At 49.1% G+C, this 17,582-nt stretch overlaps 1 protein-coding gene and 1 long non-coding RNA gene across 2 annotated transcripts; one reads left to right on the forward strand and one right to left on the reverse strand.

Annotated features, from left to right (window-relative positions):
* Window positions 1-3,383: 3,383 nt before the first annotated feature.
* On the reverse strand, window positions 3,384-16,498 carry DHODH (dihydroorotate dehydrogenase (quinone)). The gene is given in 9 exon segments (NM_001015650.1): window positions 3,384-3,896; window positions 4,384-4,543; window positions 4,719-4,872; window positions 6,208-6,321; window positions 6,928-7,115; window positions 9,537-9,619; window positions 12,045-12,244; window positions 14,145-14,357; window positions 16,473-16,498. Coding segments are annotated over 9 exon segments (1,188 nt in total). The 5' UTR covers window positions 16,494-16,498; the 3' UTR covers window positions 3,384-3,841.
* LOC107133343 (uncharacterized) lies at window positions 4,416-11,970 on the forward strand. The gene is made up of 2 exons (XR_001502344.3): window positions 4,416-4,723; window positions 8,811-11,970. It is a non-coding gene; the product is annotated as an uncharacterized lncRNA (long non-coding RNA).
* Window positions 16,499-17,582: the final 1,084 nt, after the last annotated feature.

Genomic DNA, 17,582 nt, shown 5'->3' on the forward strand with positions numbered 1-17,582 from the left:
CCAACAACAGCTCCCGAGCCACATGAGTGAACCACTTCAGAAGTGAATCCTCCAGCCCCAGCAGAGCCTCAGATGACTTTGGCCCTGGCCAACCTCATGGGAGACCCTGAGCCAGAGCCACCAACTCCTTTGCTCCTGAACTCCTAAGCCGACACTGTGGGAGAGTAAATGATGGTTGCTTCAACTGCTACATGTTGGATCTTCAGGCTCAGTCCTGGCTGGCACTGTGGTTCCTACAGAATGTTCCCCACCTCTACAGGGCTCTGAACTTTGATCACTAGAGCCCATTCGACCACCTTATTTCGGGTCAGTCAAGTGCCCAGGGCAAGTTACTATGAATGGTTTTTTATAAAAAGTACTGACAAGACTTCCCTGGCAGTCCAGCAGTTAAGACTTTACACTTCTGCTGCAGGGAACACGCGTTCAATCCCTGGTTGGTGAACTAAGATCTCACATGCCGCACAGTGCGGCTGGGGGCTGGGTCGGGGGCAGGGAAGTAATGGCACATAGACATCTTATCTGTAACAGAAGATGGACTTTTGAGGGAGAAGAAAAGGGGCTAATAATACTCTTCAGAGGTCCTGTGAGGCCCTTTACCTTCATTTTAGCTGTGAATACAGGCCTGGTAATACCTATTTGCAGGGATTTTGTGACAATTAGAAATAACATTTATTAGGAGAGTAGGATGTGCTGAGCCATAACCACACTTAGTATTCAATCCTCAGAACAACCTTCTGAGATGGGTCTCTTTCTCCCCATTTTACACACTGGGAGACTGAGGCACACAAAACTTACACGAATGCCCACAGCCAGAGGAGAGACCAGCAGGGCCACCTGAGACGAGTGAGAATGGGTGAACCCAGGGAAAGCTACCCCCATCTGTGACCTTCCCTGCGGGTCTTAGTTGAAGGCTCTTCCTTCTCTCAGATACACACACACACACAAACACACAGAGACATGAATGTGGCAAGCACTTTGGCCGCAGCCCAAAGTGGCTTGCTAAACCCACAGTTCCTTTTTTCTCTTTCCACCAAGGAAGAGACATAATGAAGGCTATCGTCAATGAGAAAGTGGAGAAGGAACAAGTTTATTTCAGAGCAGTACTTGAAAATTCCCAGTGTGAAGCAGCCTAGGAGGAAAGGGGCCTTCTCCTACAAAGCTGTAGGGAAGGATAAACTGAACAATGCTCTCTAATGGCAATCTGGCAGTAACTATCAACAGTCTAAACTTGGCCCGAGCGGTAACCATTTCTGGGAATATTTTCTACAGAAATTCTACTGGAAGAGCCCAAAGATACACAAAAAGAGACACCCTGTCACGCTGTCTGTGACTGAAACAAAACAGCCTGTCTACCCACAAGCAAATATTGATATATCTGTGCTGCAGAAACCCAAAGGGCTGTTAGAAAGAGCAAGGTAGATTGAAGGAGTGGACATTGAAGGACTCCAGGGAAAAAAAGCAAGTTGCAGAATAAGATTTAATTTCCCAGTTATTCTTAACTAACGGGAGATTGCAGGGGACGCAAGCAACAGCACTCTGAGTCCTTTGAATGTCTCCGACGTCTTCCTCCCCCATTCAGAGAAAACTGCTTTTAAAGGGAAAATAAACGACCTCTTCCCTTGAAGATTTTAAAGTTTTAACAAAATGGTCTAAAATTGTGCGTTTAGTCTGTCCAAAATTTTGTTTATGAATGTAGGTGAAATACACTAACACCAGAAATAAAAAGCATATATCCATACAACTTTGAACCTAGTAGACTCTCAGTAATTATCTAGTAAAGATTTTAAAACTAAAATAAATAAATAAGGGGGCTGGTGTGATTAGATGGGGCTTCCCAGGTGACGCAGTGGTAAAGTATCCACCTGTCAGTGCAGAAGACGCAAGAGACACGGGTTTGATTCCTGGGTCAGGAAGATCTCCTGGAGAAGGGAATGGCAACCCACTTTAGTATTCTTGCCTGGAAAATCCCATGGACAGAGGAGCCTGGTAGACTACAGTCCATGGAGTCGTGAAGAGTCAGACACGACTGAGCGACTTAACATTTAAGAGCTATGGGTGTGTGTTTGCAAATACAAAGAAAAATGTCTGGAAAAATCTAGACGGATATAAAAGCTAATTGTGATTATCTCTGAGATGTGGAATTGTTTGAGGAAGGAAGGAGTGGACAACACTTATCTGGGGACTATACTGTTTAATTTATGAATAGGTATTGCTACTGCTGCTGCTAAGTCACTTCAGTTGTGTCCGACTCTGTGCGACCCCATAGATGGCAGCCCAACAGGCTCCCCTGTCCCTGGGATTCTCCAGGCAAGAACACTGGAGTGGGTTGCCATTTCCTTCTCCAATGCATGAAGGTGAAAAGTGAAAGTGAAGTCGCTCAGTCATGTCCGACTCTTAGCGACCTCATGGACTGCAGCCCACCAAGCTCCTCTGTCCATGGGATTTTCCAGGCAAGAGTGCTGGAGTGGGGTGCCATTGCCTTCTCCATGAATAGGTATTATCGTCATACTAAGAATTTTTTTTTAACTGTGTTTATCTTTATTTTTAAAATACGTTTGGTTGCACTGGGTCTTTGTTGCTGCACTCGGGCTTTCTCTAGCTGGGGTGTGGGGATGCAGGGTTGCTACTCTTTGTTGGGGCGCACATGGGTTTTAGTTGCTCTGCAGCAGGGGGCTCTTCCAGGACTGGGGACTGAACCCATGTCCCCCTGCATTGGTATGAGGATTCCTATCCTCTGTACCACCAGGGAAGTCTCTAAGAGTCTTTTTTAAAAAACAGGAAAAAGATCTTTGTATCAAAGGCAGCATGAGACTGGCTGTTGGTTTCTTGGCAGAGGGAATGGGCAGAGGTTGAGGCGGAGATTAGATGAGGCCGAGATGAGACAAGGACATGTTATCTGTAAGGCAGCTACAGGCCTCTCCACAGAGCTGCCAAGAAATAAATTTAAAATAAAACCTGCACTGTTGGCTGTGAAGGCGTGTTGACATCAATAGCACTACTCAGCCGAGCCATTCACCTCCCATCACCATCTGCTTTTTGGTTTTGAAAGGTTAGCATTTCTGTCTCTTTAGTTAATGACCAGACCTCTTGAGCCTCTTGTCTAGTGTCTTCAGGCACCTCAAGAGCCTGCCTGCCCAGCAGCACCGGCTCACAGATTGTATAGCAGGGGGACAACGAGCCCATCTTCTGAATTGGGTCTCCAAGATCGCCAGGATGAAATCCAGACCTGAAGTATCGCAGAATGTGACCTGGCTTGGAGACAGGGCCTTTACACAAGGAATGCAGTGAAAACGACCAGTGTCCCTCGATGAAGAGGGCGGGACCCAAACACACAGAGGGTGGACCACGTGCAGACATGGAGAGGACGGCCATCCACAAGCCCTATCCTTGCAACTTTTATCTACATTTGAAACATTTTCAAAACACAGTTAAAACTTTAAATATATAGGATGAAAGAGAGTCCGGCTCCTGGGAATCCAACGGCAGATCCTGGGGGGCAGAGGCCTGAAAAGACCTACAACTTCTAGGCAAGAGGGTTGCGACTTAAGTGCAGTTTTTCAATGACTTTATTTTACCACGATTTTCCCTCCAAATGTCTACTGTCCCTGTAATATTTAAGGATCCTGGACTGTGACTCTAGAAAGAATCAAGGACGCAGCTCCTGTCTGACAAGTGATTGAGGAAAGCCTTGCATGGCTTCTGCTGACCGTCAGGCTTGGTTTTTACAGTCCAGCTGGAGGAGGGGCCTTGTGGTCTGAGAATGTGGTCTCTCTCCATTAGCCTGGAAGGCTCGCTTGATTTAGCAGGACAGTTCCAGATCAGGCTTCCCCCCAACCAGTCCTCACCTCCGATGATCTGCCCCAATGGCGTCTGTGACTCTGGCAAAACCCTGCTCCCTGGAAAAAGAACAAAACCATTTCAGCAAATAGTAAAGCAAAGGCCCGGCTTTTACTGGAAGCCCACATTCAACCAGGCTCCATCTGGTCGGTGACTACACCTGCCTCGCTATCCCAAATGCATGTCTCATCCCCTCTGAACTGTCTTCACCCAGGAATCTCCCCAGGTCTTCAGACCAGGAAGGGAATCCATTGTAAGTACTGACAGTTCCCTGACCTCAAGCCAGTGTTACTGAATTAACAGGAATGTGGCCAGAACGCCTTAGGCCTATAAACACCACTGTCTTGGAAGTTAATCTTTAATTCTTTGGCACTGTATGACCTTTGTCAAAAGAGCAACAGGGAAATTTCCCCCTGCATTTGGGGTGTAGCCCTCAGATGCTTTTTGAATGAATAGAGACAGGTGAAATCCCCTTGATTGAGTCATTCTGAGTTGGTTGATAACCACATTAAGTTTGCCTGGTTCAAGCCACGTGGCCTCACTCACTTCAAAAGGGCTTCCAGCTCCCGCTTGACCCCGCCCACTACGGGCGGGCCCCGGTAGGTGAGGGCCGTGTACAGCTGCACGAGGGAGGCTCCCGCGCGGATCTTCTCCAGCGCATCCTGCCCGCTGCTGACACCGCCAACCCCGACGATGGGAACTCTGCCTGCAGAGAAGCGCACGGGACATGGTGAGGAAGGGAGGGCGAGACGTGAGAACAGGAGCTCAGTCTGGCTCCAGCCCCAGCCCCCTGCTGAGGGCGGTGGTTCAGGAAGCCCAGTCCCATCGCAGCCCCAGGGCCCGCGCACACAGAGCTCTGAAGACAGACATGGAGTCCTTGCCTTGGGTGAGTGCATACATCTCCCGGATGGTTTGCGTTGATAAATCCCTGAGGGGCTTCCCGCTCAGCCCTCCTGGTTCAGAGCGCAGGGCACCCTGGAGGCTGGCAGGGCGACTCACTGTGCTGTTTGTGACGATCAGTCCATCGATGCCCAACTGCAGGGGGAGACAGAAAAAGAGCCCCCTGGTCAGGGCATGACGGACTTGGAGAAGCTTCCCTGGAGGTCTGACACAGCGGCGGGCCCGGCGCCCACACCTAAGCCCCCAGAAGCCAGAGCCAGACCTCGCTCATTATACTTCCTGGGCAAGTGTCAGAATGAGCCTCAACACGACAGTAACAGCCATCACATACCAACCGCCAGTATGGTTCCACCAGGATGGGGTTTAGTCCTTAGAACAACTCAATCTAGAGCGTCCTGTGCCAAGGCCTGCAGGTAAAAGAGGTGGAACTAGGACCTGAAGCAGGACTGCGGGGCTCAGTCTGGGTTTACACTGGTCTCCCGTGACACCGACACCCGGTGTTAGACTGGAGACAGAATACTGCACTGATCAAGGCTGGAGGAGGCACAGTCTTTAAAGCCCTTGCTGGAGGAAGAGGAGGGAAGAAGCGGGAGAAAAGGACCCGTTCAAACACTGCTTCAAACATTTCCTTTCTTATTACTGGCATATCTCGTTTTATGGCACTTCACTTCATTGTGCTTCACAGATACTAAGTTTTTTACAAGTTGAGGGTTTGTGGCAACCCTGCAGTATCAGATGATGGTTAGCATATTTTCAGCTATAAAGTAGTTTTTAATTCAATGACATACATTGTTTTGGACTTCCCTGGTGGTCTAGTGGGTAAGACTCCACGCTCCCAATCCAGGAGGCCTGGGTTCAATTCCTGGTCAGGGAACTAGATCCTGCATGCTGCAACTGAGTTCACATGCTGCAAAGACCCAGCGCAAGCATGTCAGGGTGGCCGAGTGGTCTCAGGCGCCAGACTCCAGGTGTCTAAGACCCAGCGCAGCCAAAATAAGTAAGTAAATAAACAAGTAAATATATGTATTTTTAAGGGGAGGGGCAGTTCCTAGAATAGAGCTATCACCAGAGATATCTGCAAGGATCACTTTTTAAAAAATAAAAGGTATGTACATTGTTTTGTTAGATGCAATGCTATTGCACACTGAACAGGCTATACTAGCAGAGTCTGTGTGCCCTGGGAAACCAAGAAGTTCCCATGACTTGCTTTATTGCAGTGGCAGAACTGAACCTCCTCTATCTCTGAGGTATGCCTACATATGAACAGAGAAGCCTGGCAGGCTACAGTCCATGGGGTCGCAAAAAGTCAGACATGATTCAGTGACTAAACAATAATGCCTGTATGTGATACACTGAATCATGACAGAGCAAACCAGCCCTTAATATAACAGAAACTGCCATCCAGGCTAACCCAGCTGGTCAGGTGGCCTCTACAGGCCGTGAACGGTGTCCCCAGGCCCTGACCCTCACCTCTCTCACCACGCTGGCAATATCCTCCTTGTCCTGGGCTGTGAGGTCGGGAGCAATCTTCACCAGGACAGCTGGCTTGTGGGCCACCTTCAGGGCATCCCTCTCCTGCAGCACCTAGAGCAACACGGGGCCAGAGATGGGGACCCTGAGCCTGCAGCCTACAGTGTGACCGTGACCTGCAGCTGCAGTGTGTCTTGACATGAGCTGTCAAACTAAGGCACCAGCAGTTTCTCCTTCTCCGGAAACACCACTGTCAGTTATGCAAACAACCCCATCAAGATAGATCTGATTCCATTCTTTTAAACCAAGGAATCCCCAAGAGTCCCTAATGTCACTGGCATTGGCTAATACATTAAGGTTTATTTAGACTTTTGTCCCTAAAAGAGACAGCAAATACTGTCACAAGTACTGTTTGATGAAAAGTCATCCTATCATTCATTCATTTAATGTGCTAGATGCTAGAACAGAGTGGTAAATGAGAGCGCTGTGGTCCCTGCTCTCATACACTGTGGATTAACAGCAGGGATAGATAACTGAACAGTTGATTAATACTGAGCACAATCAGTGTTACTTAGGGGATTAGAGGGAAGTGAGGGGTCCTAACTGGTCCAGGTCTTAAAGACAACTCCTAGATAGCAGATAGCGATGCTGAAGCTTGGCCCTAGAGAATGAACAGTAGGTCAAACTAGTGGGGCTGGGCCTGGACACGTAATTACCCACCTTGGTCAGCAGGCGGCGCAGTTCGGCCTTTCCCTGAAGGCTCCGCAGCCCAGCCGTGTTGGGACTGGACACATTCACTACCAGGTAGTCAGCCAAGGGACCCAGGACTCGAACCCCCTCTGCATAGTCGGAGGCAGCGTCCACCGAGGTCTTATTCTTCCCCAGGTTTATTCCCAGCGGCAGCCCATCTGTAAATATCACTGGTCAGGATTTTGTCCCTACTCACCATTTCCCACATAATATTTTGAAGCCGTCCTTGACCAGCAGCCCATGAACAGCCTAAGGCCTTCCAGCTCCAAATGCGACCTTGCCCACAGCAGCTGAAAAACGCCGAGCTATGCATGGTGCCCTGCCTGCCGACCTAAACCCACCCTCCACCTTCGTCTGCACAGCCGTGCCTGGGCAGCTACTAGGATGTTTTCCGGCTTTGTCGCTTTGCGCCCTTTTTCTTTTTTTTAATTTAATGGGGCATGGAGACATTAGGAGTGCAGCTACTAGTGATGAAAAAGGTAGGGCTCGTAAATGCAGTACAGCTGGGAAGAGGCAAGTCAACAGCATGCCAGGGGACAGCTGTTGACTCGCAGGGGCCGCTTGTTGCACTTGTCAGGTGACTGGGTGTGTGGTTGTGAAGAAAGCGCAAAATTAAAGGATACATATAAAATAGACTGGAAAATATTTTCTATTCTCATGTCTAAAATGAAGAGGCATAATGGTTTTATCATTTCCGTCCTGAGAAGGGACTCCCCTTATAACTTCGGTGACCGCATATCCCAGAGCTTCCAGGCCAGCCCTGAACACTCCTGTAGCCTGGACATAATTATTCGTGCCTGTGTCCCTTCCACTCTCAACGTGCACGGTAGGTAATACGGTCACCTTACTCTAAAATACAGGGAATTATCACCTGACTTGTATTTTTGACTTTCAGTGTGTTTCCGAAAGGTATTTTTCTATGTGTAAAAGCAAGGGCTTGTCTGCACTTGATTTCCTGGGATACCATCTTATCTGCAAAGGATAAAGTATATCCACGATGCCAACTGTTTTTCCCACCAGTTGCCTGAGAGAAGATCTGAGACATCCAGCTAGTTCACGAAACGTGTCAGGTCAGGGAGGGTCAAAGAACACCACCTGGTCCTGCTATCGCACACTGTAAATGCAGTCCCTGTTTTATCATCGGCTTGAATGTAAATGAGATTCGTGTAGCTAATTTCATAGGTGGAGGGGAGGAGAGGGAACCCAGTTAGACAAGTTATATAACAGGGTCTCCAAGCTTCCCAAATCAAGCTAAGATGGCTTGGAAACTGTAATTTTTTTCCACCAGGCAAACTGGTTTAAGAGATCATTTTCATGTAGCCAGTGGGTCTTCCGTTAGTAGTCATTTGCCCCAAATGACAACATTTGGGGGTTAGACAAAAATTGCTGAATTACCCTACCCCCAAAGGGCACCACAGCTTTTAACAGTTCAAGTTTACTGGCATGATGCAAGTGATTAAGCTGTCTTCACGGCTTCCAGCTGCTGCTAAGCACAATGTGCAGAGCTCTGCTGTGGGATTTTGCTTCACTCCAGCAAATGTCAGCACCAGAGTGGGGGCTGAGGGGTCGGGCAAGAGAGCACAGAGGAGAGAAGTGGCATAAAGGGCACTGTGGACAATTAAAAGAAGGAAAGGGAGGCCAGGCAGGGGAGTATCACACACCATGACAGTGCTGTTGTGACCTGCAAGTCCCCCAAGTGGCAAGGTCTACAGTATAGCAGGGTCTGGGTCTACCAAGGCCAGGGAGTTCCAAGCAAGGCCACTTCCTACTCCCCAAATCAGAGGTTGCTAACTTTCAGTCTTGCTTCTAGAAATGAAGCCAATATCCACAGGTTTTTTTCATCTCACTACCAGGACATCTAACGAGGCTAATCTTCTGGAAGGTGTTCCAGAGGGGCCTGCTGAAAGAGGAAGATGGCCGTAGCCTCACCCAGCCCCAGAGGATGCCTGGGAAGATACAGTGAAGACAGCTCTGTGCCAGGACTGCTACGTGCACCCCAAGGGACAGCAGGGCAGAGAGCCCCAGGAACGAACATCAGCACCTCTGAAGGCGGCCTTCGAAAATGCATGGTGTTTCCAGACAAGTCATGGAGGATACTTTCCCAGTGCTGGAAACAGTTAGTTATCCCTGAGTGGAGAAGAGTGTGAGTAATGTTAGTGTTCTTCCTCATGTTTCCCTGCATTTACTAACGGGTCTATCATTAGCATGCATCACTTCTATGATGGAGAAAAGGACGAGAGAGCAGGATGTACAAAGAAGGCACCCAGGCCCTGCTCGTGTGATCACAGAGCGGCCCCTCTGCACTACTTATTTCCAAGTCACCCGCTGTGACACAGGTTACATAACAAAGCAGGAACTTTAGTTAACAAAGTGTTATCTTTGTTCAATTGCAAAGTTCAATTAAAAGCTTGGATGCTGTAGTGGAGCCAGGAAAATTCCTCTAGGAGAGGAGCCCTGAGTTCCACACTTTTTTTTCTTATTGCTCAATCATGCTCACTTCACTGGGAACATTCCTGACTTTCTCCCACAAGTTTCCTTCCAACAGCTGAGGAACCGCCCTCTGATGCAGTGCCCTTTACCTTCTGTGAGTCTGGCCTGTGTGTGCTGTCTGGCCCGTAACCTGTGTTCCACCACTGAGAGTCCATGACTGTTAAATCCGTATCTGGAGCACAGAAGAGCACAAGGAGAGGGACAAGGTTAGGACCCTCAGGCAGAAAGACTAGAGAGATGGAGATGGAGATGGCTCCTTGACCATTTCACCATATGCGTGCGTGCTAAGTTGCTTCAGTCATGTTCAATTCTTTGCGACTCTGGACTACAGCCTGCCAGGCTCCTCTGTCCCTGGGATTCTCCAGGCAAGAATACTGGAGTGGGTTGCCATGCCTTTCTCCAGGGATCTTCCCCAGCCCAGGACCAAGTCCATGTCTTGTCCCTTATGTCTCCTATATGGGCAGGCAGGCTCTTTACCACCAGCGCAATCTGGGAAGCCCATTTCACCATACATTTGTGACAAAGAAACAAAAGGAAAAATCAGAGTCAGTTCTTAGACTTCTACAGTCTAAACACCCTGGGAAATCCTAGAGAACTTGCCAGAACACCATCAAGCACAGAGGGAAAAATTACAATTTGCCAACAAGTCACTCAGCCAACCAGCACTGTAAACAGCCCAGACTCAACTACGTAGCTGCCCCCAGACCTGTCTGGGTCCAGCCCCTCCTCCTTCCCATCCACTGCTGCCACGCAGTGGGACCTCACCACTGTGATAACCCATCTTCCCTCCTCCTGCCTCGCCCCACAAATTCGTCTCCTGGAACCCATCCTGCCACTCCATCTCCTCATCCTTTCTCTCCTGGCCCAAGCCAGATGCTCCCTCACCTGCTGGCGTGCATGGAGTGCCCTGTACCCGTCTTCTCCTGACTTGGGATGCACATAAAGGCTGCTGTTCCCCTACTGGGTTACAGCCGTCTCGAGGACAAGAGACAACGTCTTCTCCATCACCTGTCAGTGGACACTCCACAAAGGCTGGGCCTCGTCTCTCTCATCTCTCGTCCCCAGCCCCCAGAGGGGCGCTGCTCTAATGGCCACCCCCGTCCCTTCCTCCTTACCAGTGGCACCAGCTCTCCAGTACAGGGTGAAATGCATGTGATGGGGCTTGGTCACTGAGATACAAAGTGCTGCCCACCAGGGAGCTTCTGGGAAAATACCCACTTCCCCCCATATCCATACTTCCTTTTCCTTTCTGCTCTCTGATGTCCTCAGGTGAGGACATACGCTTGCAGCTCAGGCTGCAAGAAGCGAAGGCCCACAGAGGTTGGACCAGAGTCCTGACGCCACCCCACTGCTCAACCAACCCTAGACCTGCCTACTACACCCATAATGAGGAGGAAATAATAACAAACACCCATTACTACTTAAACAGTAAGTAAGTTCTGCAGCCAGAAACACCTAATAGATACATGTACTCATTGACTCGGTTCATTCAGCACCCACCCTGGGCCAGGCATGCCTGGAGCCAGGAACACAAGGGCTGGGAGCTCAGGCCCTGCTCTCTCGTGCCACTTCTCACACACACGATCCTACCAGGCCCCGTCATCCTGGTACCCAGGGTTATCTGTGGCAGGTGAATCGTAAACATTTTTTACCTGACCATTCTGAAGCTATTGATCCCACCCTACAGGGGAAAGATCAGTAATTTAATGTCTAAAGCTCGAAATTTTCCCTGAAACAAGCACGATAAAGCAGGACATGCAGCCAAATAAACCTTCCATACATCAGCCTCCCAGAAGGCCCTTCATGATCCCAAAGTTGCCTCTCAAACCTCCCCACCCCTGCCAAGGAGGCTCTCAAATACTGCTACCAGAAAGGAGGAACTTCTCCACTTTCTGGGTTTGCTGTAGTGAAAACTTTCCAGGGGGTCACAAAGAGAAGGGCTTTACATAGTCTAGAAGGATCTCTCTTCCTAAAAGCAGCTGTCTATATCGATTATTACCTTTCCCAGTTACTGAAGGCAGGGGCTGTGCCGTCTGGCGGAAGACCCACTAACCACATGCGGCCACAGAGAGTGAAGCCTGGCCAGTCAAAGCGAGAATGCTATAGGGATAGCATGCTGGGCTTCAGAGGCTTGATACAGTGAAAGAAGGCACACAGCCAGTCACGCTTATATTGCTTATATATTAAAAGTATATATTAAGCATTTACAATTAAGTAGTATAATAAATATTACAAATAATGTAGTGATTATTAAAGTCAATTTTATTTTCACCTGTTTCTTTTTACATTTTTATTGTGGCTACCAGAATACTTTAAATTACATATAGGACTCCATCATATTTCTACTGGACAGAGCTGGGCAGGGGCACTGGAAGTAACCAGGTGGAAAAAGCACAGTCTCCAAAGTCAAGTGAGCCAACACCCATACCCACGTTCTCCTGCTTGTGACCTTGTGACTGTAGCTGTTTTGTAGTCCTCCGAGCCCCAGCTTGTATATACATTAAACTGAAATCATAAAACCTGCTTTTATGCTCAACATGATTCCAGAACATTCCAAATGACAAAAAAATGTCCAGGTCGTACGGCCGCTCACCTACCTGTTAATGATAGCTTGGTCTTCTGGGAGGCGGAAGACCCTGGGCCTGGGGTTTCCTTCCTGAGGTTCTGGGGTTACACTGCCTATCTCAACAAAACCAAAGCCCATCTTGTAAAGGCCATCCACCGCTTCCCCGTGCTTGTCAAATCCTGCGGCGATTCCCACTGGATTTCGGAATTTATGGCCAAGGACTCTCACTTCCTAGGGAGAAGGAAAGAAAGTCACAGGCAGAAAAAGCCATTCTGGTGTTCCTCAAAGCATGGTCCCCGGCATGCCTACGTCAGAATCACCTGCCTGTTAAACCTCAGGTCCCGGGGCCCATCCCTGGACTAAGGAATCAGAGTCTTGGGGCGGGGGGGAGGTGCAGAATGGAACTTTGAGGGAATCGATCTTTATCAGTGCTCTCCAGCTGATTCTGATACCAGCCAGAGTTTGAGAACCATCAGGCTTTATCATCACCAAGGAGACAAACAGCGTTCCCACCATGGGTTGAACAGGAGACAGGTGCTGCCTTTTCTCATCACAGTTAAGGATTCCACCTTCTTATCCACTATCCTTGGTGGGATAGAGTGGCTCATTGGTCTCAGCCCCTAGTGGGTGCTATTCTGAAACAGGCAGCGAGATCCTTTCATCATCTTAGTAAGTCAGCCTCCGCTGTGTCCCTCCTCCTCAGCCAGGCGACACGAAGGCCCAGCAGAGTCCCCATGACTCCTGTCCTCGGCTGGGCAGCTCTGACTGCTGGGCCCCAGAACCAGGCTGGGAGGACCAGGTTCTTCTCTGGCAGACGTGGGCTGGATTCCTGATTGTTTATTAGAATGAGAATGATTTGTCAGGTCTAGTCCGACTCCTGAGTGATTCAGGATTCTCACCCTGATGGGAGCCAACAAATCTAGTAGCAAGACAGATACATTAAAAGATGGGAAAGGCATCAGCCTATCATAAAGCCAGCAGTTGCCAATGGAGTTGTCTCTGTCAGCTGATGTTGCAGGAAAGCCTTTGGCAGGACTAGCAAGGGTCCCAGGCTGACACCGTCTGGTCCCAGAAGCAGAAAGAAGAAAGGCTGCTCCAAAGAGGGGGAAGAACAGATGGAGGTGAGTATGTGCACGTGGCTCCTCGGGGACTAGGCAGGGGGCCACTGGGGGCCGTGCTCCAGGAGGGGCTCTTAACCCCAGCTGCACGACAGGACCCCTAGGCAGCCCTCAGTCCTCAAAGCCCAGAGATGACGGTCAAATGGGGCTGGCACCAGTCCAGAGCACTGTGTACAGGTCTCCCCCACTTTTCCAAAGTTCTCTTTATGCCACCTGGCTTTGCTATGAAAGAGCTACATTAGTAACCTGTTTTCTCTAACCGAAAGGAATCCAAAGAAAATTTTCACTTTTCTGAAAAAAGGCGACACACACATCTTCTCAAAGCTGCAGGATGGGAAGTAAAAGAGATACTAAGACGCAAAGGGAAAATATACAGAAGGCCACTTTGATCGATAATAGTGTCTCTTCTCCTGAGAGGTCTGAGGGCTTCTTGGTGTTTCCTTCACATTCACATCATTCTAATGTCCCCCATTTGCTGAGTCTCTTCAGTGGAAACTGTCAGGGCTTACATGAGAATGTAGATTCTAGGAGGACGTGGATTCTTCCACTTTGTTTGCTGCAGAAACCCCAGCACACAGAAGAGTAAGGGGACAGTGGTGCCCATGATTAGATGCAGGAAGGAATGAGGCTCGGACAGGAGCGGTATGCTTTCCTCAAAGGGCTTGGCTAGACATCCCTACATCACATTAGATGCTAGTGATGCTGGCATGCTTCCTTTTCAGCAGAGGTGAACTCTGAGCTACCTGAGACCTCAGTGAGGCAGGGATGGTGGCTAAGGGGAAGGATGCTGAGCCAGACTCCATGGGTGTGGATCCTGGCTCAGCCACTTCCTGGCTGGGTGCCTTTGGGTAAGTCACTTAACTCCTCTGCACCTCAGTGTTCCTAATCTATAGATGGGGACGACAGTTTGAGGGCTAACTTGAGATTCTAGTTTTCAAAAGGATCAGCCCCAGCTGAATAAATTAGGAGACTTTGATCTTGACCTTTGTATCTGTCGCACAAGGAGCACCTACCAGCATGTCAGAGTCTTGAAACGTGGTTCGAGGAAGGAGCCCCAGGGAGGTGAAGCGAACAGCCAGCCTGTGGGCTGTCTCAGGGTCCAGCAGCCGCTGCAGAGACGGCATCAAGAGTTCAGCGTAGAAGTGCTCATCCCCCGTGGCCGTCAAGTAGGAGGCAAAGAGAAGTCCTCCGCCCCCCAGGATCACCATGGCATCCTGGGCCCGCTTCTAGAAAAAAGAGCCAGTGGGATCCCCTCAAGGCCAGGCTGAGGAACCATCCCCAAACCCTTCACACACTTTACACGCTCACAGGGAACATAATGGCCTTTACATTCAGTCACATTCCTAGCCTTCTGCTAATGCTGGTCTCCTCTGTTCCTGCTCACATATTGGCCTCTCAGGCAGAGGCTGTATCTGCATTTCTGTAGACACTCACTCCTCTGCCCCAAAGGACTCCAGGCCAGGGGTTTCAAGAGGGGGAGTACCCTGGGGCATGCAGTGGAAATCGGAGGAGACTGCTCATAGATTTAGTGAGTGGGCATCAGTAAAGTCAGAAGTGCCTCTACGACTTTTGAAAATCCTGACAGTCACTAGGTACAAATATCTGTTCGTACTACCTGAGCCTAGGACTACAGACTCTATTTCCCCACATAAACACAATCCTGTGTGGTTTTCATCTGCATTGACTTTCCAGGAATGCAATTGCCTTGTTGATTGAGGGCTGACCATACTGTTCAGCACAGAACATTAATAAGAATAACACCATCTCAGAAGACATTCCCGTGGCACTAGAATTTCTAAGTAGAGGCTTACACACCTGACTCACTACCTAGATGACTCATGCCCTAATATTTATGGGTCAAAATACATATTATTATAAATTCATTTCTCCTTTATATTCCAATTAGGACATTATGTTGACCTTTTAAATTATATATAGAAAGACTTTATTATACATAAATTCCACTTCAGGATGCAAAAGAGGGTTTTGCAAAAAAATTTTTTCTAAGGTCTTTTTAAAAAAATTTTAATGAAGTATAGTTGATTTATAATGTCTTAACTTTTGCTGTATAGCAAAGTGATTGGGTTACACATATATATACTTTTCCATATTTTTCCATTACGGTTTGTCACTGGATATTGAATACAGCTCCCTGTGCTATACATCAGGGCCTTGTTGTTTCCCCATCCTAAATGTAATAGCTTGCATCTGTTAAGCCCCAATTCCCAATCCTTCCCTCTTCTACCTCTCCTACCCACTTGGCAACCACAACTCTGTTCTTATATCCAACATCAGGTCTTCTTGCACCAAACTCAAACATTGCTCATGATACTTATCACTGCCAGGTGCTGAGTCACTCACTCACTCATTCACCCCATAGAGACTGTGCACGCAAGGATGGATTCCAGGCTCAAGTCCCTGCCTTCACGAGGAGTACAACCTCAGGAGGAGAGAGAAATCAACGATCATGCAAACCTACAACAGTGCTCTGAAGAAAAAAGTGGCGGAGGAGCCTAACCTAATCACAGAGGCAGAGAAAGGCTTCCTCGAGGCAGTGTCTTAAAGCTGATATTCAAAGAATAAATAGAAGTTAGCTAGGCACAGGGCGGGGGCTGGGGAGGGGACGATGCTAAAGGCCCTCTACACTCTAGGCGGCATAGGAGAATGAGATGCACCCAAGTAATGGGGGAAGGGGAAAGGTTTGTCTGGAATCAAGGAATGAGGAAAAGTACGGCTTAAAAATAAGCTGGGGAGGCAGGCAGGGGTCTTGGCCAGAATAAAGTTTTGAGTTTGGTTCCCTAAACAAGGAGGCCTGATCAGCTTTGCCTTTAAGGGTCACTCCTAGCCGTCACCATAGATCTAGTATTCATTATCTACACTTCTAGCCTCCTCCAGGAGACTGTAGGAACGCCCCTTGCGTGGATCCACAGATATCTGAGTGCCGTTACAAAAACCCTGCCCTAAAAGTTTATCTAAAAACACTGGCACTATGTTTCACTGTGATTTCATTCCAGGTTGGATCCTGCACACAATGCTAGGCGGTCCTGTGTTCACTAAGTGTCCCTGGGCTTAGTTCAGTAAAAGCCCACGTGCTCTTACATAGATCAGCATCTACACTGTTTACACGTAGCATTTACACAGTGGCCGAGTACGTGTGTAAATGCACGCGCATGACCATCAGCAGGCGTCTGCAAAGCTACACACACTACCCTAAGAGGCCCAAGCTCTCGGAGCCGCCTCCCGTCCACATCTCGCCCAAGCTAGCCCTTCATCCTCCCCTCGCCCGGCTTCCCGCCCGTGCTTTTCCACGCTGCCACATTAGCAGCACCGGCTGTACTCACTTTGAGCTGCCTCCACGCCATGCTCCTGCCGCCTCTGGGCCCGCCTCTGACTCGTTTCCATTGGAGGAGATGGAGCTGTCCTCTAATCCCCGCCCCTCCGGGCGCCTCCCCTGCCCGCGGAGGGGAAGGCTCCGCTCCGCTCGGAGAGTCTGATTGAACATTCATGCGCCGGCGCATTCGCGGTGTACACGCCTCTTCCGCCCGCCGGCCTCCCGGAGTCTTTGCTGCGGGGCAGCGCGCTCTGGCTGAGACACCTTGCGCGGATTTGCAGCATCCTGAATCCGTAGAGACGACTCCCTGTATGTTGAGTTTTAGATTCTAAGCAACACTCTCACCAAGTTTTTGATCGTTCAAGTTAAACATTTTATTCATAAGAGTGTGTGTGCTTTAGATAAAGCGTGGGTTGAGAGTGTATGCTGCTGCTGCTGCTAAGGCGCTTCAGTCGTGTCCGACTCTGTGCGACCCCATAGATGGCAGACCACCAGGCTCCACCATCCCTGGGATTCTCCAGGCAAGAACACTGGAGTGGGTTGCCATTTCCTTCTCCAGTGCATGAAAGTGAAAAGTGAAAGGGAAATCGCTCAGTCGTGTCTGACTCCTAGCGACCCCATGGACTGCAGCCTACCAGGCTCCTCCATCCATGGGATTTTCCAGGCAAGAGTACTGGAGTTGGGTGCCATTAGGGCACTAAAAGGGTTGAAATGAATTACAGCACTGCGTAAGATACCTGAGCTGATTTTCAAAGAAAATTCCATGAACATCAGGTTCAGATCAGATCAGTCGCTCAGTCGTGTCCGACTCTTTGCGACCCCATGAATCGCAGCACGCCAGGCCTCCCTGTCCATCACCAACTCCTGGTGTTCACTGAGACTCACGTCCATCGAGTCAGTGATGCCATCCGGCCATCTCATCCTCTGTTGTCCCCTTCTCCTCTTGCCCCTAATCCCTCCCAGCATCAGAGTCTTTTCCAATGAGTCAACTCTTCTCATGAGGTGGCCAAAGTACTGGAGTTTCAGCTTTAGCATCATTCCTTCCAAAGAACACCCAGGGCTGATCTCCTTCAGAATGGACTGGTTGGATCTCCTTGCAGTCCAAGGGACTCTCAAGAGT

Source organism: Bos taurus, chromosome 18 (assembly GCF_002263795.3).
Source record: "Bos taurus isolate L1 Dominette 01449 registration number 42190680 breed Hereford chromosome 18, ARS-UCD2.0, whole genome shotgun sequence".
Classification (NCBI taxonomy): domain Eukaryota; kingdom Metazoa; phylum Chordata; class Mammalia; order Artiodactyla; family Bovidae; genus Bos; species Bos taurus.